The sequence below is a fragment of the Trachypithecus francoisi genome, unplaced genomic scaffold (genome assembly GCF_009764315.1).
Source record: "Trachypithecus francoisi isolate TF-2019V2 unplaced genomic scaffold, Tfra_2.0 Lachesis_group5, whole genome shotgun sequence".
NCBI classification, from domain to species: domain Eukaryota; kingdom Metazoa; phylum Chordata; class Mammalia; order Primates; family Cercopithecidae; genus Trachypithecus; species Trachypithecus francoisi.
In genome coordinates this window covers 40,550,522-40,573,599 of record NW_022681470.1, presented here as the reverse complement: position 1 = coordinate 40,573,599, position 23,078 = coordinate 40,550,522, and the positions used below count along the sequence as shown (strand labels likewise).

The 23,078-nt window shown below is 38.5% G+C and overlaps 1 protein-coding gene across 3 annotated transcripts in view; it reads right to left on the bottom strand.

Moving 5' to 3' along the window:
• Nucleotides 1-23,078, bottom strand: part of RGL1 (ral guanine nucleotide dissociation stimulator like 1) — a 296,651-nt gene that overhangs the window by 175,322 nt on the left and 98,251 nt on the right. For all 3 annotated transcript variants that reach the window (XM_033198856.1, XM_033198860.1, XM_033198857.1), the window contains exon 2: nt 20,548-20,711. In XM_033198856.1, coding sequence (XP_033054747.1) covers nt 20,548-20,679 — 132 coding nt within the window. In that variant the 5' untranslated portion in view covers nt 20,680-20,711. The remainder of the gene's footprint in view (nt 1-20,547; nt 20,712-23,078) is intronic.

Below are 23,078 nucleotides of genomic sequence, written 5' to 3'. Positions count from 1 at the left end.
AACATGCAGGTTTGTTATGTAGGTATACCTGTGCCATAGTGGTTTGCTGCACCCATCAACCCGTCATCTACATTAGGTATTTCTCCTAATGCTATTTCTCCCCTAGTCCCAACCACCTGACAGGCCCCAGTGTGTGATGTTCCCCTCCCTGTGCCCATGTGTTCTCATTGTTCAACTCCCACTTATGAGTGAGAAATGTGGTGTCTGGTTTTCTGTTCTTGTGTTAGTTTGCTTAGAATTATGGTTTCCAGCTTCATCCATGTCCCTGCAAAGGACACAAACTCATCCATTTTTATGGCTGTATAGTATTCCATGGTGTATGTGTGCCACATTTTCTTTATCCAGTCTATCACTGATGGGCATTTGGATTGGTTCCAAGTCTTTGCTATTGTGAACAGTGCTGCAATAAACATACGTGTGCATGTATCTTTATAGTATAATGATTTATGATCCTTTGGGTATATACCCAGTAATGGGATATCTGAGTCAAATGGCATTTCTGGTTTTAGATCCTTGAGGAATCACCACACGGTCTTCCATAATGGTTGAACTAATTTACACTCCCACCAGCAGTGTAAAAGCATTCCTATTTCTCCACCCCATCTCCAGCATCTGTTGTTTCCTGACTTTTAAATGATGGCCATTCTAACTGGTGTGAGATGGTATCTCATTGTGGTTTTGATTTGTATTTCTCTAATGACCAGTGACAATGAGCTTTTTTCCCTATGTTTGTTGACTGCATAACAAATTGAAGGTTTGTGGCAACCCTGCATCAAGCAAGTCTTGCCATTTTTTTCAACAGTGTGTGATCACTTCACGTCTCTGGACATTTTGGTAATTTTCTCACAATATTTCAAACTTTTAAATTACTATTATGTATTCAGAGCATGATGTAGGCTGAAAAAGAATTCATCAAAGCTGTGTGTGTTCTCACTGCTCCACTGACTGGCCATTCCCTTGTCTCTCTCCCTTTCCTCATGCCTCTCTGTTCACTGAGACATGACAATATTGAAATTAGGCCAATTAATAACCCTACAATGGCCTCTAAGTGTTCAAGTGAAAGGAAAAGTTACACATCTCTTGCTTTAAATCAAAACCTAGAAATGATTACACTTAGTGAGGAAGGCATGTCAAAAGCTGAGATAGGCCAAAAGCTAAGCCTCTTGTGCCAAATGGTTAGCCAAGCTGTTAATGCAAAGAAAAAGTTCTTGAAGGAAATTTAAAGTGCTACTCCAGTGAGTAGATGAATGATAAAGCAAAACAGCCTTAACGCTGATATGCAGAAAGTTTTAGTGGTCTGGCAGAAAATCAAACTAGCCACAAAATTCCCTTTAGCAAGGCCTAATCCAGAGCAAAGCCCTAACTTTCTTCAGTTCTGTGAAGGCTGAGAGAGGTGAGGAAGCTACAGAAGAAAAGTTTGAAGCTTGCAGCAATTAGTTCATGATGTTTAAGAAGAGATCTCCATACTTAAAAGTATAAGGTGAAGCAGCAAATGCTGATACAGAAGCTACAGCAAGAGCAAGTTATCCAGAAAATCTAGCTAAGATCATTGATGAAGGTGTCTACACTAAACAACAGATTTTCAATGTACACAAAATAGCCTTATATTGGAAGAAGATGCTGTTTTGGACTATCATAGCTAGAGAGGAAAAGTCAATGCCTGACTTCAAAGCTTCAAAGAAGAGGTTGATTCTCTTGCTAGGGGCTAATGCAGCTGGTTACTTTAAGTTAAAGCCAATACCATTCTGAAAATCCTAGAGCCCTTAAAAAGTATGCTAAATCTACTCTGGTTGTGCTCTATAAATGGAAGAATAAAGCCTAGATGATAGCAAATCTATTTACAGCATATACAGCTTACTGAATATTTTAAGCCCACTATTGAGACTACTGCTCAGATAAAAAGAAATTCCTTTCAAAATATTACTGCTCATTGACAATGTGGCTGGTCACCCAAGAGCCAGAGATGTGCAAGGAGATTGTTGTTTTCATGCCTGCTAACATGATATCCATTTCACAGCATTTCATAACACAATATCCATTTCATTTCATAGGTCAGAGAGTAATTTTGTCTTTCAAGTTTGGTTAGTTAAGAAATATATTTCATAAGGCTATAGCTGCCATAGATAATGATTCCTCTGATGGATCTAGGAAAGTAAATTGAAAACCTTTTGGAAAGGATTCACCATTCTAGATGTCATTAAGAACATTCATAATTCATGAAAGAAGGTCAAAATATCAACATTAACAGAAGTTTAAAAGAGGTTGATTTCAACTCTCATGAATGACTTTGAGGAGCAAGACTTCAATGGACAAAGCAACTGCCAATGTGATGGAAATAGCAAGAGAACTAGAATTACAAGTGGAGCCCGAAGATAGGCTAAATTGCTGCAATCTCACAGTAAGCTTGAATGGACAATGGGTGACTTCTAATGGATAAGCAAAGAATGTGGTTTCTTGAGATGGAAACTACTCCTGAGGAAGCGACTGTGAATGTTGTGAAATGACAACAAAGAATTTAGAATATTACATAAACTTAGTTGATAAAGTAGCAACAGGGTTTGGGAGGACTGACTTCAGTTTTTTGTTTGTTTTTTAGAGATAGGGTCTTGCTCTGTTGCTCAGGCTGGAGTGCAGTGGTGCAATCATACCTCACTACAGCCTCCTGAGTGAGGATTGCTGAGGTTCATGCAAGCCTCTCAGCCTCCTGTGTAGCTGGGACTGCAGGCACACGCCACCACATCCAGCTTTTTTGCCTTTTTTTTTTTTCTTTTTTTTTGCAGAGGCTGGGTCTTGCTATATGGCCCAGGCTAGTCTCAAATTCCTAGCCTCAAGCAATCCTCCTACCTCAGCCTCCCACAGTGCTGGGATGACTGGTGGGAACCACCATGCCCAGCCTGACTTTGGTTTTGAAAGAAGTTCTACTGTGAGTAAAATGCTATCAAACAACATTGCATGCTACAGAGAAATCTTTCAAGAAAAGAAAAGTCAATGGATGTGACAAACTTCATTAATGTCTTATTTTAAGAAACACAGTCACCGCAACCTTCAGCAACCAACTGCTCTGATCAGCCGGCAGCCATCAACACTGAGGTAAGACCCTCCACCAGCAAAAAGAGTATGACTTGCTGAAGGCTCAAATGATCATTAGCATTTTTTAGAAATATAGTATTTTTAAATTAAGATATGTACTTTTTTAGATATAATGCTCTTGCACACTTAATAGACTACAGTATAATGTAGGTATAACTTTTATATGCACTGGGAAAACAAAAGAAAATTATGTAACTCATTTTATTGCAATATTTGCTTTACTGATGTGGTCTGGAAACAAACCAGGTATCCATGAGGTATGCCTGTGCCATTAATGTGATGAGTCTTTATGAGATAGATATGCAGAGATGTTATAGTACCACACAGGAGGGTCACTAACCCTGACCAGAAAAATCAAGGATGTCTTCCTGGAAGAGGTGATACTTGAGCACATTCTAATACCAACAGTGAAATTTAACCATAATAAAAGCTTTAATATCCTCAGTGTCCACCTTTAGTTTAGACTAAGAAACTTATTAAATGCATCATGTCATATTCAGGTGGTCTTAATCACAAGGAATCTTGAGACTGGAAACAAGGACCAATGGAAAAGAATAAGACAGTGGACAAACTGGAGCTGGAGAGACTTCCCTGACTAGAGGTATGTGTCCCATGGTAATAGTAGGATGTTTGGTAAGATGTGTCCCAAGGACTGTATTGTAAATATTTTTTAATTTTCTGTATATTATGATGTTTTGATGTCTTTAAAAACTTTACAACTGGGAGAGACTGCCTTCCCTGGGCTAACTAATTCTTAAAGATAACAAAAGTCAGAAAGCATGCCTTTGATGTGCAAATTAACCAAGCAAGAGCCTTATCTCCTCTGTTTGGCCTGGGTACTTCAGGAGACAGTATTTATCTGCCTTAATCATCCCAGAGCTAGGTACCAGGCAACTAGAAACTACTCCTATAGCCCAAAACCCACCAAAAGTGCTCAAACTAACCAATCCCAAACATTCTCCCTGCCCTGGCATGCCTTTTCCTTGAAAACCTCAATACAGAAGTAGTCTAAGCTTCCCCCTCACTCCTGTCTTCTGCCTCATGACCACCATCGTATCTTCCCATGCAGAATACCTCCTGTCTCTAGGACCTGTAAGTGTAATAACCTTTTTTTCCCCTGAGCCTCTCTTGTAGCCGCATATGACTAACCAAACTCAGAAGGAACACAAAATAGGGGCATAGGAAAACTCTGATGTGATTCTGGCAAGCTTTCATATCCAAGGAAGCAACAGGAGTTCACGGATTGGGTAAAAATAGCCAGGTTCCAAATAGACTGTTTACAATTAGACTCCAATTAATAGCTTGGGGTAAGTGGAACAGAGCTCAATTATGCAGAAGACAGAGCTACATGGAGCCTAACAGAGTTCTAAGTTCTATTTCAACAGGATGGAGTTAAGGGCACCATTTAAATAGGTACAGTTTCTCTGAGAAACTGGGTCCTACTATGAACTGAATATTTGTGTTCCCCAAACTTTGTTAGGTTGAAAACAGAAACCCCCCACGCCACCCCCACCACCCACGCCACCTCCCCCACCCCCCGCCGCCGAGTGTGATATTAGGAGGCAGAGCTTTGGTGAGGCAATAAGGTCATAAGGGTGAAGTCTTCATGAATGGGATTCATGCCCTTACAAAAGAGACCCCAAAGAGCTCTCCAACTTTTTCTGCCACATGAGGACACATTGAGAAGACACCATCTGTAACTCAGAGAAGGAACCTCACCAGAACCCAACTATGCTGGCATCCTGATGTCAGAGTCCCAACCTCCAGAGCTGTGAGAAATAAATTTCCATTGTTTATAAGCCACCCAGTCTGTGCTATTTCATTGTAGCAGTCTGACTGGCTAAGACAGATGATATATAGGAGAACTGAGATAGAAGCCCAGCCACACCAACTGAGTCAGCACTTTGAGGAATGGAAGAAGATTATGACTCAATAGGCATACTGGTATTTGTTCACATGGGCATTGCAGAGCCAAGGTCTATCAGAGCAAGATTGGCACCAGTTATTGAGCTGAAGTTGATGCCCTGGCCAGGAGTGGTTATGGTCTGGACAAGAAAACTGAATGTAAAATTAGAGTGATTTAACAATTTTGGTAGTTTGCTTCATGAGGAGATAAGAGTATAGAACAAAGATAAATGAGAGGGATAAATGAGAGGCAAATGAATTTCAATCTTACTCTGCCACCAAACAGCTATGTATATTTGAACATGTGCCTTAACCTCTAATCTTCACAATCCTTATGAGTAAAATGAAAATGTACCAATGGCTGTGACAAATACATTAATAAATATGAAAGCAGCAAGGACAGTTCCTGATACAGAATAGATGCTCAATAAATGATATTTTCTTTTTCTTGTAAACCCAACAGAATATTATTCAGTCTCGATATTCCATGTCTCACTACTGATGTGTCTATTTTACCCATCTCAGAGATTCATACATCAAAGCATTTTTATATATTAATAACTTCCTAGAAAGTAAATTTCTATCCCTTTGCCTCATATGAAAATGTGTGGCAGAGAGAAATAGAAATTCATTCAGAGTCATAAAGAAGGACCCTACCTCTGTCATCAAACCACAATTCAGCAAATAGCTGGCTCTTCACAGTTTAATACAATACACTCCCACTGCTTGCCTAAATTGCCATCCAGTTTTTAAAAACTTCTCTCTTCCTGTCTCTCAGATGTGTATGATTTAATCTCTAAATCATGTATGATGAACACATTACTATTTCCTCCTCTAAGAATGTAATATTACATTCCTGAGCTGCATAGAGAAGAGGTCATACGTCCAGTCTCCATACAGACATTCACCAGTTTAATTTCACACAGAGAACATCTCTGTTCCATAGCCACAGAGAACATTGCATATCGTTGTGGTATTCTTGTAAAATACTGAACATAGATAAGTCCAGTGCACAGTGGATGACTCAGTGCAAATTCAATCAGCAATTCAAAAAAAAAAAAAAAAAAACCACCCAACTAAGTGTTATCCAATGGTGAGTCAAATGAATCACCTTTGTACCCAAAGATGACAACATTCTGCTTGATGTTACAATTTAGAGGGACAGTGTATTACCATTAAATAATGAAAATAATTCATTAGTCAATCATAAGGTATTTATTTCAACCTGTGTCTAGTAGTACCAGTGCTTTGGGAGTCATAAGTGAAGTAGAATTAAGACTAAGGGGGTGACCTATCAATATGGGAATATAAATTTTTAAAAAAGAAGAAGACTAAGAGGCCTGGTCTCAAGGACAGACAGTCTAGTTGGAGAGGAAGAATTACTATCATGAAAAAAAGAACAACCCCAAATAATCATTACTTGAGCACTGGCTAGCACAGTATGGACAGAGAAGAGAGAGAGCAATGTGGGCTAGAGAGGTTTTGAAGTATTTTCAGCCATCCTAAACATGTCTGACAGACTAGCATTTCTAAAAACAAATCTGAATATGTCACTAGCCTGCCAAAAACCTTTCATTGACTGAACAGTGCCCACAGGATACTTCCTAAGTTTCTAAGTAAGGCACATGAAGACTTTCATTATTTGTTTCTTCCTGGCTTCATCTCTTGCCATTCCTCTTCTGCTACAGATGCTCTAAAAGGTAGGACATTCTCTCTGACACGCCCCTTTACAGTTTTCCCTGCTCCAGAAATATTTGCTCCAATTCCCCTTCAAAAATTCCATTTGCCAGGCTAGTTTCTACTTTTCCTTTAAGCGAACCCGGGAGGTCAAAGTTGCACTCCAGCCTGGGCGATAGAGCAAGATTCCATCTCAAAAAAAAAAAAAAAAGGAATGAACTCAGGCTGGGTGCAGTGGCTCACACCTTTATTCCCAGCACTTTGGGAGGCCGAGACGGGTGGGTCACCTGAAAGCAGGAGTTCAAGACCAGCCTGGCCAACATGGTGAAACCCCGTCTTTACTAAAAATACAAAAAATTAGCTGGGCATGGTGGCAGGCACCTGTAATCCCAGCTACTTAGGAGGCTGAGGCAGGAGAATCGCTTGAACCTGGGAGGCAGAGGTTGCAGTGAGCCAAGATTGTGCCATTGCACTCCAGCCTGGGCAACAAGAGCAAAACTCTGTGTAAAAAAAAAAAAAAAAATGAATGAACTCAAGTATCAGCTCACTGAGAAGCTTGCTTTCCTTTACATGCACACCTATGAGTGCCCATATGCATGCTGGATTACATGCTGTAGGCTCTCGAAATACCTGTGGACACTTATTACAGCACACTGTATGACAATGACTGATGTATTTATTTAATTCTGTTCCCTAATCCCATTGCCCGTTTTTTAAGATCAACTTTGTTGAGGTATCATTTACATATAATAAAATATGTCCATTTTTAAATGTATAGTTGAATGAGTTTTGACAAATACATACACCCATGTAATCACCAAACAATCAAAAAACAGAACACATCACCACAAAACATGTCCAATTCTCCCATTGCTTCCTTGCTCATTTATTTTTTAAAAAGGTACTGAAATTATGTAAAGATATTTTTCATACTTAACCCTTTAATAAAGATTTCATTATTTTCTACTACATATAGGTCTTATTCATCTTTTAAACTTTAAATATTTGAATTTTAAAGGCATAGAATAGTTACAGTTAATCACTACCTTGAAAATGAAAATAATATTTTCATTTTAAATATACTTGACAAACTGATTTGTGACCACATAAAAACTTTTAAATGATTACAAGATGTCAGTTATGAATATTCACGTGCATGCAGGCACTTAACTAAATATGGCCAAAAAATTAACTAAATATGGCCAAAAAAATAGAAATTCAACATTATCTAGATGCTACTTTCTGACCAAGTGAAGTAATTTTCAAAAATAAGTTTAAAAATATAATCCATTAGTCAATCATAAGGTATTTATTTCAACCCATGTCTAGTAGTACCAGTGCTTTGGGAGTCATAAGTGAAGCTTGTGAACTTTTAACTTTTAAGATCACATTTCTAAATAACTCACAGGAGTGTGTAGGACTCAGTTCCAGCAGTACGGTGGACTAAATACCCTAATTGACTCTCCCACTACAAATAACTAAAAAAAAAAAAAAAAACTTGATAAAACTAAAATATCTTTTTAAATACATGACAGGCTGGCAAAAAATTAAGAACTCTTAAAAGCCAAAACATAAATGAAAGCAGAACCCACAGATAGGCACTGAAATCAGCTTCCGTTCAGACATCAGACATCATTGGCCAAACCAGGTAAATTTAAACTTTGTTTTCTGTGACACTTAACTGCCCACCAAAATTCAATTTGTATTTCACTTTCCATAGTATTGAGTCATCACTGGTAAGTAGCAGCTCAGCCAGAGATTACATCTCCCCATCACATATCCCTCATAACTGTATGGAACAATAGGACTAATTCTCAGTCATAGAAGGTAAACTGATACAATGTATGTCTAGTCAAAGAGAGTTAAGAATTGGGTGTGTCTTCTTCAACCTCTTTTTTAGTGAATTGCCAGGTGAATACAAAAGATTCCCAGGTCCCAGAGGATGGTGTAGCTTCAAGAAGAAAGGAGCCTTGGTCCCTAAATTATCACATGGAGAAAAGGGGTACTCCCACCAGAAACACCTAAATGGGACTATTATATGATTGAGAAATAAACTTTTATTACGTTGAGCTACTTAAATTTTATACTATATTTGTTACATCATTAATATTACTCTAACCAACATAGGACTTGTTACCTTAAAGCATGTAGGGAACAATATACAAAGCCCAGGGTTGGCTTATGGGAGAGAATCTAACAGGAAATTCCCACTGCATAAAACTGAGACCCTAAAATGTGATTCCTTCAGCATCAAGGTGAGCTAGTAATACTATGTCTTCTGTGACAGTACAAGGAAAGTTGACTATCTTTATATGTGATGCTGAGGAGGGGTAGAGAGGGGGAGTCATTTTCTCCATAGAATTTACTACCACAAGCATGCTCATCTGTAGATTTCTAGCCTGTAGTCACATTAAGTGGTCTGAAAAACATCAAGCTAAGATTTACTTCAAAGTAGTTTCCCGTTGGTAGTGCTCCCAGAAGCAAATGCAAATTCTCTCTGGAGAAAATTTCCTTCTTTCCAAGAAAAAAAAAATGAACCCACAGTCAAATATCACAAAACTCACAAAGAAACAAAACACCATGTTCAAGAGCCAAAAGAAACAACAGATAGTACACTGAGACCCACAGTTTTTAGAATTACCACACTCAGAATACAAAATCGCTATATTTAATATTGTTAGGAAACAGTGCTCCATGGGTCTCTCTTGTTCCTACACGTCTTGCTATATATGGCAAAAGTTCAAGGCCCTGGCTGATCATTACCCAGATTATTTTTCAGGATTGGGCTTGTAGCAAGAAAACTTGAGAGATGAGCTAATACTTCCCTCTTAAAATGCCAGCTTGTTTATTACCTACTATAAAATGGCAAGTTTCCCAAGGTCAGTGTTCCCTTCCTGTGCAAGTATCTATCTAGGCCCATTTCTAGGAATTGGAACATAGAAAACCAAAACAAACATGTTGACAGTCTGGCTGCTGCTCTTGCTGTGAGTAATAAAGTCTTTTGCTCTTAGCCAAGAGTTTCATGTCTTCTTTCGACATCCACAAAACTGTGGGTTTTAAAAAATTAAAATCTCATAGCCTTCACAGTTCTTGACAAATATGTCTTGAAAACATAAAAATATAAATAGGAAGAGATTGAAAAAATGTTTAGAAGATTTTTAAAGAACAAAACAAAACTTCTAGAAGTAAAAAATACAGTAAGTGAAATTTAAAAATCAATGGTCGAGTTAAAGGACAGATTAAAGCTGAAGAGAGAATTATGGAATTGGAAGGCAGACCTAAGATTAATCAGAATGCAACACAGAGAGGAAAAAGATAGTAACTCTAAAAGAGAAGTTAAGGGACATAAGCAGAGAGTGAGAAAAGCAAACATAAATCTTGTTAGAGTTACAAAAGGAGAATGAGGTAAAATTTGAAAAGAAAAAAATTGGAGATATTTCCAGACTGATGAAAGACACCAATTCAACTATTTGAGAAGGCCTTGCACCCCAAAGTGTTAAATAAAAGGAAACCCACATGGAAAAATAGAAGAATGAAACTTCAGGACAGCAAAAAATGTAGAGATGATCTAAACAGTTAGAGAGAAAAGATGTTACATTCAAAAGAATACAAATTAAACTTAGTGCTAGCTCCCCTTCAGTGCAATGGAAAGCAGAGGACAATGGAAAATTTCCAGTGTACTCAGAGACCTATAATTTTATACTCATCTAAACTATTATTCTGAGAAGCACACAAAATAAAGACATCTTAAGGCCAAAGAGAGGAAAGGAGAGAGAGAGTGCGAGAGAAAGGGAGAAAGAGATGTATTACTGTTAGACCCTCAGAATAATAACTATTAAGGAAAAAGAAAAGTGATCTCGAGCTGAGATGCATAAAGAATTGATGAGCAAAGAACGAGATTCTATTTTATATCATCTAGATTTAAAAAATTAAGAAATCTGGGCTGCGCACAGTGGCTCATGCCTGTAATCCCAGCACTTTGGGGGGCCAAGGTGGACAGATCACGAGGTCAAGAGATCGAGACCATCCTGGCCAACATGGTGAAACCCATCTCTACTAAAAATACAAAACTAGTTGGGTGGGGTGGTGTGCACCTGTAGTCCCAGCTACTTGGGAAGCTGAGGCAGGAGAATTGCTTGAACCCAGGAGGTGGAGGTTGCAGTGAGCCTAGATTGTGCCACTGTACTCCAGCCTGGTGACAGAGTGAGACTCCATCTCAAAAAAAAAAAACAAAAAATTGAGAAATCTGATAATTCCAAGAATTGATAAGGATAGGGAATAGGGGAAACTCTTATGCACTGCAGATGAGAGCATAAATTGGTACCACCACTTTGGAAAACAACTTGGCAATAACTTGAACAAGAGAACTTGCACATATCTACTCCAAATTCACCTAAGAGGTATTAACCTGGAAAAACTCTTACATATGGGCAAAAATAAGATATGTAAAGTATGTGGGGATCTGGCAAGATGGCCAAATAAGAACAGCTCCGGTCTGCAGCTCCCAACAAGAACAATGCAGAAGGCGGGTGAGTTCTGCGTTTCCAACTGAGGTACCCAGTTCATCTCATTGGGACTGGTTAGACAGTGGGTACAGCCCATGGAGGGCAAGCAGAAGTAGGGTGGGGCGTTGGTTTACCCATGAAGTGCAAGGTGTTGGGGAACTCCCTCCCCTAGCTAAGGAAAGCTGTGATGGACCGTGCCATGAGGGACGTTGCTCTCCGGCCCAGATACTATGCTTTTCCCACAGTTTTTGCAACCTGCAGACCAGGAGATTCCCTCAGGTGCCTACGCCACCAGGGCCCTGGATTTCAAGCACAAAACTGGGCAGCCATTTTGGCAGACACCGAGCTAGCTGCAGGAGTTTTTTTCATATCCCAGTGGTGCCTGGAACCCCAGCGAGACAGAATCATTCTCTCCCCTTGAAAGCAAGCTGAAGCCAGACAGCCAAGTGGTCTCGCTCAGCCAGTCCAACCCCCACGGAGCCCAGCAAGCTAAAGATTCACTGGCTTGAAATTCTCACTGCCAACAGAGCAGTGTGAAGTCAACCTGGGACCCTCAAGCTTATAGGGGGAGGGTCATCCACCATTACTGAGGCTTGAGTAGGCACTTCCCCCTCATAGTGTAAACAAAGCCATCGGGAAGTTTGTACTGGGTGGAAACCACCACAGCTCAGCAAAGCTGCTGTAGCCAGACTGCCTCTTTAGATTCCTCCTCTCTGGTCAGGGTATCTCTGAAATAAAGGCCCCAACCCCAGTCAGAAGTGTATGGCAAAAACTCCTTTCTCCCTGGGACGCAGCACCTGGGGGAAAGGCAAGCTGTGGGTGCAGCTTCAGCAGACTTAAACATTCCTGCCCGCCAGCTCTGAAAAGAGCAGCAGATATACCAGCACAATGCTCGAGCTCTGCTAAGGGACAGACTGCCTCCTCAAGTGGGTCCCTGACCCTTATTCCTCCTGACTGGGAGACACCTCCCAGCAGGGGATGACAGACACCTCATACAGGAGAGCTCCAGCTGGCATCTGGTGGGTGCCCCTCTGGGACGAAGCTTCCAGAGCAAGGAGCAGGCAGCAGCAACCTTTGCTAATCTGCAGCCTCCATTGGTGATACCCAGGCAAACAGGGTCTGGAGTGGACCTCCAGCAAACTCCAAAAGACCTGCAGAAGAGGGGCCTGACTGTTAGAAGAAAAATTAACAAATAGAAAGGAATAAAATCAACATCAACAAATAGGATGCCCACACAAAAACCCCATCCAAAGGTCATCAGCATCAAAGATCAAAGGTAGATAAATCCAGGAAGATGAGGAAAAACCAGTGCAAACATGCCGAAATTCCAAAAACCAGAAGGCCTCTTCTCCTCCAAAAGATCACAACTCCTCACCAGCAAGGGAACAAAACTGGATGGAGAATGAGTTTAACGAATTGACAGAAGTAGACTTCAGAAGGTGGGTAATAACAAATTCCTCCAGCTAAAGGGGCATGTTCTAACCCAATGTAAGGAAGCTAAGAACCTTCATAAAAGGTTACAGGAACCACTAACTAGAATAACCCATTTAGAGAAGAACATAAATGACCTGATGGAGCTGAAAAAAACAGCATGAGAACTTCTTGAAGCATACACAAGTATCAGTAGCCAAATCAGTAAAGCAGAAGAAAGGATATCAGAGATTGAAGATCAAGTTAATGAAATAAAGTGTGAAGACAAGATTAGAGAAAAAAAGAATGAAAAGGAATGAATAAAGCCTCCAAAGAATATGGGACTATGTGAAAAGACCAAACCTACATTTGACTGGTGTACCTGAAAATGATGGGGAGAATGGAACCAAGTTGGAAAACACACTTCAGGATATCATCCAGGAGAATTTCCCCAATCTAGCAAGACAGGCCAACATTCAAGTTCAGGAAATACAGAGAATACCACAAAGATAATCCTCGAGAGGAGCAACCCCAAGACACATAATCATCAGATTCACCAAGGTTGAAATGAAGGAAAAATTTTAAGGGCAGTCAGAGAGAAAGGTCAGGTTACCTACAAAGGGAAGCCCATCAGACTTAACAGTGGATCTCTCTGTAGAAATGCTAGAAGCCAGAAGAGAGTGGGGACCAATATTAAACATTCTTAGGGAAAAGAATTTTCAACCCAGAATTTCATATCCAGCCAAACAAAGCTCATCAGTAAAGGAGAAATAAAATCCTTCACAGACAAGCAAATGCTGAGAGATTTTGTCGCTACCAGGCCTCCCTTACAAGAGCTCCTGAAGGAAGCACTAAATATGGAAAGGAAAAATCTGTACCAGCCACTGCAGAACCATACCAAAATATAAAGACCAACAACACTATGAAGAAACTGCATCAACTAATGGGCAAAATTAACAGCTAGCATCATGATAACAGGATCAAACTGACACATAACAATATTAGCCTTAAATGTAAATGGGCTAAATGCCCCAATTAAAAGACACAGATTGGAAAATTGGATAAAGAGTCAAGACCTATAGGTGTGCTGTGTTCAGGAGACCCATCTCACATGCAAAGACACACAAAGGGGTTGCAACCCTAGTCTCTGTAAAACAGACGTTAAACCAACAAAGATCAAAAAAGACAAAGAAGGGCATTACATAATGGTAATGGGATCAATGCAACAAGAAGAGCTGGCTATCCTAAATGCATATGCACCCAATACAGGAGCACCCAGATTCATAAAGCAAGTTCTTAAAGACCTACAAAGAGACTTAGACTTCCACACAATAATAGTGGGAGACTTTAACACCCCACTGTCAATATTAGATCAATGAGACAGAAAATTAACAAGGATATTCAGGACTCAAACTCAGCTCTGGACCAAGCAGACCTAATAAACATCTGCAGAACTCTGCATCCCAAATCAACAAAATATACATTCTTCTCAGTACCACATAGCATTTATTCTAAAATTGACCACATAATTCCTCAGCAAAGGTAAAAGAACTGAAATCATATCAAATGGCCTCTTAGACCACAGTGCAATCAAATTAGAACTCAAGATTAAGAAACTCACTAAAAACTGCACAACGACATGGAAACTGAACAACTTGCTTCTAAATGACTACTGGGTAAATCATGAAGTAAAGGCAGAAATAAATAAGTTCTTTGAAACCAATGAGAACAAAGACACAATGTATCAGAATCTCTGGGACACATTTAAAGCAGTGTTTAGAGGGAAATTTATAGCACTAAATGCCTACAGGAGAAAGCAGGAAAGATCTAAAATCAACACGCTAACATCACAAATAAAAGAATTAGAGAAGCAGGAGCAAACAAATTCAAAAGCTAGTAGAAGACAAGAAATAACTAAGATCAGAGCAGAACTGAAGGAGACAGAGACACAAAAAAATCAATGAATCCAGGAGCTGGTTTTTTGAAAAGATTAGCAAAATAGACCACTAGCCAGACTAATAAAGAAGAAAAGAGAGAAGAATCAAATAGACACAATAAAAAATATCACCACTGATCCCACAGAAATACAAACTACCATCAGAGAATACTATAAACACCTCTACACAAATAAACTAGAAAATCTGTAAGAAAATCCTGGACACATACACCCTCCCAAGACTAAACCAGGAAGAAGTCGAATCCCTGAACAGACCAATAGCAGGCTCTGAAATTGAGGCAATAATTAATAGCCTAACAACCAAAAAAAGTCTGAAATTGAGGCAGTAATTAATAACCTACCAATGAAAAAAAAAGCCCAGATCCAGATGGATTCACAACCTAATTCTACCACAGTTACAAAGAGGAGCTGGTACCATTCCTTCTGAAACTATTCCAAATGATAGAAAAAGAGGGACTCCTCCCTAACTCATTTTATGAGGCCAGCATCATCGTGATACCAAAACCTGGCAAAGACATAACAAAAAAATGAAACTTCAGGCCAATATCCCTGATGAACATCGATGCGAAAATCCTCAATAAAACACCGGCAGCACCTCAAAAAGCTTATACATCACAATCAAGTCAGCTTCATCCCTGGAATGCAAGGCTGGTTCAACATTTGCAAATCAATAAACATAGAGCTTCTGCACAGCAAAAGAAGCTATCATCAGAGTGAACAGACAACCTACAGAATAGGAGAAAATTTTTGCAACCTATCCATCGGACAAAGGTTTAAAATCTAGAATCTACAAGGAATCTAAACAAATTTACAAGGAAAAAACAACCCCATCAAAAATTGAGCAAAGGATATGAACAGACACTTCTCAAAAGAAGACATTTATGTGGCCAGCATACATGAAAAAAAAGCTCATCATCACTGGTCATTGGAGAAATACAAATCAAAATGAGATACCATCTCACACCAGTTAGAATGGCCATCATTAAAAAGTCAGGAAACAACAGATGTGGAGAGAATGTGGAGAAACAGGAATGCTTTTACACTGTTGGTGGGAGTGTAAATTAGTTCAACCATTGTGGAAGACAGTGTGGTGATTCCTCAAGGATCTAGAACCAGAAATACCATTTGACTCAGCAATCCCATTACTGGGTATATACCCAAAGGATCATAAATCATTATACTATAAAGACACATGCACATATATTTTTATTGCAGCACTATTCACAATAGCAAAGACTTGGAACCAACCCAAATGCCCATCAATGATAGATTGGATAAAGAAAATATGGCACATATACACCATGGGATACAATGCAGCCATAAAAAAAAAAAAAAAAAAAAAGGATGAGTTTATGTCCTTTGCAGGGACATGGATGAAGCCAGAAACCATCATTCTCAGCAAACTAACACAGGAACAGAAAACCAAACACTGCATGTTCTCACTCATAAGTCGGAGTTGAACAATGAGAACACATGGACACAGGGAGGGATGGGGGGCAAGAGGAGGGATAGCATTAGGAGAAATACCTAATGTAGATGACAGGTTGATGGGTGCAGCTAACCACCATGGCACATGTATACATATATAACAAACCTGCATGTTTTGTACATGTATCCCAGAACTTAAAGTATATTAAAAAAAAACATATAAGAAAACTAAAAAAAAAAAAAAAAAATACATGTATAGTATGTTCATATCAGCATTGTTCATAATGGCAAAAAACTATAAAAAACTTAAATGTTCATCCACTATGAATAATTAATCATGATATAACCACACAATGGTATATTGTACAATAGTGAAAATTAACAAAGTACTACTGTATACATTTTTGTGGCTGAATCTTAAAAATCTTATAAACATAATGATGAGTAAAAGAAGTGAATCACCAAAGACCCCATATATATAAAGATATATGTGTTTATATATACATACATATGTAGGTGTATATATGTGTGTGCATGTGTGTGTGTATAACTCAACAGTACTGTTTGAGGATACATGTATGCAGTAAAGACTTTCTAAAAAGCAAAAGGATGATCAAACACAAATTTCAGGGAGATGGGTACCTTTGCAGGGAAAGAAATCAAAGAGATAGTATGTGAAGCAGTTCACATATAGACTAAACAAACTTTCTTAAGCTGGTTGTGGACTTACAAGTATTTGTTCTAATATTATACTCCATAACTTGCGTGTGTATTATTTTGTAAGTATCACATATTATAATGTTTAAAAATCAGCACTTAGCAAAAAAAATGAATTGAAGGAACTTCTTTAGCCTTAGTTATCAAAATCCTACAGCAAAACAATGTGGGATAAAATATTGGTGAAACATTAAGGATGAAATATCAAAGCATAACCTTTAAAGTCAAAAAGAAGACAAGATAGTCATTGAATATAAAAATGTTGATACTCCCCAAATCAGTCAATCAATGTACTGAAATCCTAATCAAATTCCCAACAAGCTTCTGCTTAATTTTCTTCATATTTGCAGAACTGAACAAGCTCATCCTAAATCCATATGGAAAATCTAAATTCCAAAAATAGCCAAGATAATCTTGAAGATCAATAGCTCAGCAGAGAAACATTCCCTATTGGATACTCGGGGCTTTTCTTAGAGTTAGAATAGTTAAAGGAATATCATATCCACAGAGAGGATATCTATAGAAACATAATACATGAAAAATAGCATTATAAACTGAAGAAGTAATTGACATTCAAAAATGATACTAGCTAATTAATTATCCATATGGAAAAAAACATCATATCCCTACTTCAGACTGTGAAATAAATACTAAGGAAATAAAAACAAGCATTTAGAACTTTTAGGAAAAAATATAGGAGAATATCTTTATCGTCATGAGGTCAGAAAGAATTTCTTAAAGCAGAAAAACACTAACCATAAGGAGAAAAGAAGACTGATAAATTTTACCAAATTAAAATTTAAAACAAAAATTTAGGAGTTGGAAAATATTGTTTTAGCGCATAAAATCAATAAAAAGATTGTATAGTAAACAATACACTAGTTTCCAGAAATCAACAAGGAAAGACAAATGACCCAATGAAAAGAAACAATCAAAGGATAAGAACAGATAATTCACAGAAAACTAAATGGCCAATATCCATGTGAACAGATGCTCAACACCACAAGAATTCAGGGAAATTCGTGTTATGACAAGGTCCCATTTCAAAACAATCAGATTGGCCAATATTTAAAGGTCTGTGAATATCAATAACGGTGAGGATATAGAACGGGTGAACTTTCATATGCTGCTAACAGAGATACAAACTCAATGGCCTCATTTCAGAGCTGATCTAGTAATATCTAGCAAATCCAAAGATATTCATACTTTACAACTCAGTATGCCACTTCCAGGTGTCTATACTAGAAAAAAACTCTAGCATATGTTCATGAGGAAAAATATATTATACTGCCAACTGTATTGAAAGAAAACTAAAAGTTAATCAACAAGAGAATGGATAAATTGACTATATTAATCAAAATAATATAAACAGCAGTTAAAGATGAATAAAGTGAAACTACATATGTCAGCATAAAAATAGAAACAAATAAGCTATAGAAGTAAATGTACAGTACAAGGATTATATAAAATTTACAAGATGTAAATCAATACTATATATTGAATATATAGATCCACATGCATGTGATATAAATACTGAAATATGCATAAAAATGACAAACACCAAATTCAGATTTATGACAGGGCCAGGACTGGAGTGAGACAAGCATCAAGCCTAGGATGCAAAATTTAAGGATGTACTCACTCTCAATTTTGCGCAAGTACAGGCCATAAACCTAAGAGTGAGTGCTTCCTTAAGTTTTGTGCCCTCAGCACAACGCTCATCTCATCTTATCTTGGACCTGTTAGGTGAGAGACACAAAGACTTCATCTACCACCTGTGGAGTTTATTTCTTTAAAAAAATAAAAATAAAAAAGTCTGTTGTGCAAGTATATCCCTATAGAGAAGGTTTGTATTTGCTTCTGCTGGATTTTACATGTTCAAGACTAGTTGTTAGGTTATTTTCTTGGATTGGAATTGTCATAATGTGTCAATATTAGGAATCTGAACTTTAAACACAAGTGTAGCAAGGAGTTGGTATAATAATTTCCCATGGAAGATTCCTCTTTCTCTTCACAGAATAATCAAAAGAAAGGCATGCAACTAAACTTGGCAGTGAGCTCCTCTCTCCCACAGCTTTGCATCCTGAGCAGAATATGAGAACATGGAGGGGAGGGGACCAGTTTGGAATTTGTGCCAGGGTTGGCACCCTGAGCAGTTTCTACTGACTTGGTTCCTGTCTTATTTCCAAGCCTAGTTCTCCAAACTTCTTACCAATTCTGTAAGCTTCTCAACATCCTCCAGCAATTTCTCATTCTCCTTAATTTAGTCAATTTCTTTTGCTTGGAACCAAAGAGCCATACCAATATACTTAGCCTCATGCTGTCAAACAAGGAATTTATATATTTCCACTTGTTATGATTCGATCCTTAGGAATAAACTTTCTCAGCATTATTTGATTTCCATTCGGTTTGCCTACAAGGAGAATGTGTACTAAACATTTTAACTTGAGTATTTCAGAAGATAAAACTCTTCCATTTGTCTTTATCAATTAAGGAATTGCCATTTTCTTTTTACATATTAATTCATGTGAGTTTTCCCCAGAAATTTCTGTTGGATACATGAGAAAATAAAATTTCCAAGCATATAAGCTAAGGACCAGACCCTAGACAACTACCCAAGATAATGAATACCACCCAGGTAAGCCTCTCAGAAAATAGCTGCTGGTCTTTCTGGTAGCCAAAATACCATTGACAAAGTGTTGTCTGTTTTCCCTATTACATTTCTATACTACCTCAGTTGTTTTGAAGTTCTTGCTTTGGTACCTCTCTCTGAGATGCTCTTTCCCATGTATTAAAACCTCTAGCTTTTGGGGCTGGGCACAGTCACTCACACCTGTAATTCCAGTGCTTTGGAAGGCAGAGGCAGGAGGATTGCTTGAGGCTAGGGCTTCAAGACCAGCCTGGGCAACATAGCGAGAGTCTCATCTCTACAAAAAATTTAAATATTATCCAGATGTGGTGGTGTGTGACCTGTAGTCCTAGTTACTTGGGAGCCTGAGACAGGAGGATCGCTTGAGCCCAGGAGTTCCAGGCAGCAGTAAGCTATGACTGTGCCACTCACTGCACTCTAGCCCAGACAGAAGAGCAAGATCCTGTCTCTAAAAAACAAAAACATACAAACTTCTAGCTTTCATTTTATTTGCTGAGCTGATAAGATGTGCACAACCCAAGCTCAGGGAAGTTAGGCCTTTCCATGATCTGGTCAATAATTCCATTCTCTTTTCCAGTCTTCCTTTTATACCTCTTCATGCCTATATGGAAATGGTTTTCAATATCTTGCCATTATGTATGATTTTACCTCTAATGCATAATAAAAATAAAAGCTTTAATTTATAATTTCCTTTGAAAGAATAAGAGCATCTTGCTCTCTCTCTCTCTCTCTCTCTCTCTCCCTGTCCCCTCTATCTTTCTCTCTCTCTCTCACACACACACACCACAAATACGCACACAAATAGCAGCATTTTATATAAGTCAAATGAAACTTCAACAACAATAAGCTTGAGAGAGGGAAGTCACGGAAGGGCAACCTTGAGAAAGAATGTAGCTAACAGGATACCCGCAGCTATACTGACTGCTGATATCTGAAGCTAAAGTGCAGATTACATGTGTATGAGCCTTAGATCACCATTTTTTAAGTGTTGGCTTTCAGTGTAGCCTCCTTGGCCTGAATCACTGTGTAGTCATTAATGTGCAAAGGACATGCTCCTGACTGACTTGTTCTCCAGTCATGGCTACACCTACAGCACCTGAATAAAGATTTGCCAAGCTGACCCATGGTGCTGGCTACACAAAGAATTATAGTCTCAGGTATGAACAAATCCAGTATTTCACCAACTGTGTCATTTAGAGTCATCTTACCTCCTCTGTCTTTAAAACTTCCCATATTCGAGCATGATCTTCCACCAGCCAGTGTCCCGTGCTTTCTACCTTGGTGGAAAGTTTGAATTTAGACACCTCCTGAGTAGGTTCTCCCACAGGTTTCACCTCCATCTTGAAAGAGGCAGGCAGGAGGCATTACGGATCTGTGTGGAAGAATAAAGTGTGATCCAGATTAAAACAATGAGTAACATTAAGAGAGACATGGAAGCAAATTATCATGCTTGACTTATGACTAGTGAGACCGTTAAAGACAGTATCATAATAGGCATCAACTTTTATGGCCACTTTTATATTCTAAATATTCATTATTGGTATCTTAATGCAGGCTTTGGGAGGTAAGAATGCATTCTGATAATGGCAAACTGGTACAAATTTTAAAGCAAAGTGCAAGCCATCATCTGCCTGTTATACTTGCTTATCACTTGGCTTCGGCGCTCTCAGGGGGAGAGATGGAAATGGGTGGCTGTCAGGCAAACCTGAGTGATGTTTTCATATTTCCATGCCAAGTGCTCCATGTGGAAGAAGCACTGGCTATGATGTCAAGAATTTTACTCTTCAAACATCTATTATGTACTTGTGTATATGAGGCTCCATGCTAGGCATACACAAATAATTCAGGAGTTTGCCTCTTAACCTTAAGAAGCTTAGAGCCTCAGGGCAGAAAGATTGTAAACAAGTATTAACAATATGATATATTACAACATAGTGTCTGAAATGCCACAATAATTGTGTTTCTAAACTGCAATGAAAGCAGAGGAAGATTCCTTTGATATTCACTGGCTGTGCACTTTCTTGGGCCTTGGTTTCACTAACAGTTTCTGTAAGATATTATTTAAAAATTGATGCCAATCTTACAAGGTCTACCTCTTTGACATCTTTCCATTCGCCACTGGCTTGTTCAGAATCTCATCATATCTTGCCTGGCTCAGTCCCATACTATCATAAGAGTCTCCTTGCCTCCATTCAGATCTCTTTGAGTCTATTCTTGGTGTAATTGATCTAAAAAGCAAAACTGTTACTGATGTTCCATCTACCTAAAACTTTTCCTAAAGCATGAAACCAAAATTCCTTCATGCAGCATCCAAGGATCTTTATGTCTGGCTTCCTCCACCTCCTTTCTCCCACCTCATGCGTGCACTGCTGCCTCCTCAGCCACTGTTTCAGCCATTTGAAAGTATCTATGGACCCCAGATACATCTGTTGCCTATAGCCTTTGTTTGTGACACCTTCTCTCCAATCCCCACCCCAAGAGAATACAGGCCTCCCTCCTTTGTTACTCTATGTACTCTAGACAAACTTCTATCATGTCACCTGTAACACCTTATTATATTTATTTGCTTTAAATTCTATTTCCCCCTTCTAGTCTTATAAGCATCTTGAGACTAGAGATAGTATCATATACAGAGTAAGTACTAAATAAATGTTTTATGAATCATTAATTCGATCATTTAGTAAATCATGACAATCCATTGAAAAGGAGGCAGCAGATCTTACATATTCAAGTAACAGATGTAAAAGTCAGGTTACCTCTTCCTTTTAACATTTTTATTGACTTAGTGGGCTATAAGTTTTTCATAAAAAAGGGATAAGTCTAACATTCATCGCACACTCCCAAGCAGCTTATAATGCAAGATAGAATTGCTCATTAGTTAACAACAGGCTGGTTTTCATGGAAATGTCTTCAAGGAATTATGTCTGCAAAACCCAGGTGTTAGGCTCACATAACCCACTACCCAAATAGAAGTAAGTGGAAATTGAAACCTATATGAGTGACAGGAGTGACAGATCAGTGGATTTAAGAAAATCATCATCTGCAGAAGAGTTACTTCTCTGCTCTGGGGCTTCCCATGCTCCATCTAAGCCATGGAGAGTGAGCCATCTGCTTGCAGAGAGCAATGATGAAGAAACTGATAACCAAAACCATGGTGAAGTACTTAGAAACACAGAGCACTTAATACCCTCCCACTAGGAATCAGGAAACAAAACCTACATAATTAATGAACAAAGTTCCTCTGAGTGGACACACTAATAAATGATGCTGACACACACACACAAGGAAATAAACAAAGCAGAGTCATGTAGAGATTTCAGTCCAAAAAAAGGAAATTAAAATAAACAGGCAAAATGGAAACAGGCCAGATTAGTAGGAAAGGAAATTCCATTGTTGTTATTGGAGAAATACTGTAAACAACAACAAATAAATCAAAACAAAGTAGGAAAACTGCATTAAATGGTTTTGGCTGTCTCCTTTGTATATTATGGAAACAAAACTGGATAAAATAGACAAAGTATGAAATCCCATGGGAACAATGGAACATCTGTAAGTGTAACGTGTTCCAGAGACCCCACAGCTTACTCTACTGTCTGCCCACAGCTGCTTTCTCATCTCCGCAGTGTGGGTGAAAGTTGGCAAATTTTCAGTGTTGAAGACTGAACTCTACTGTGCACTGACTTCCCACAGATTGCTCCTCACCCTGTTTGGGAAGAAGATGTTATTGTGAGTTTTAAAC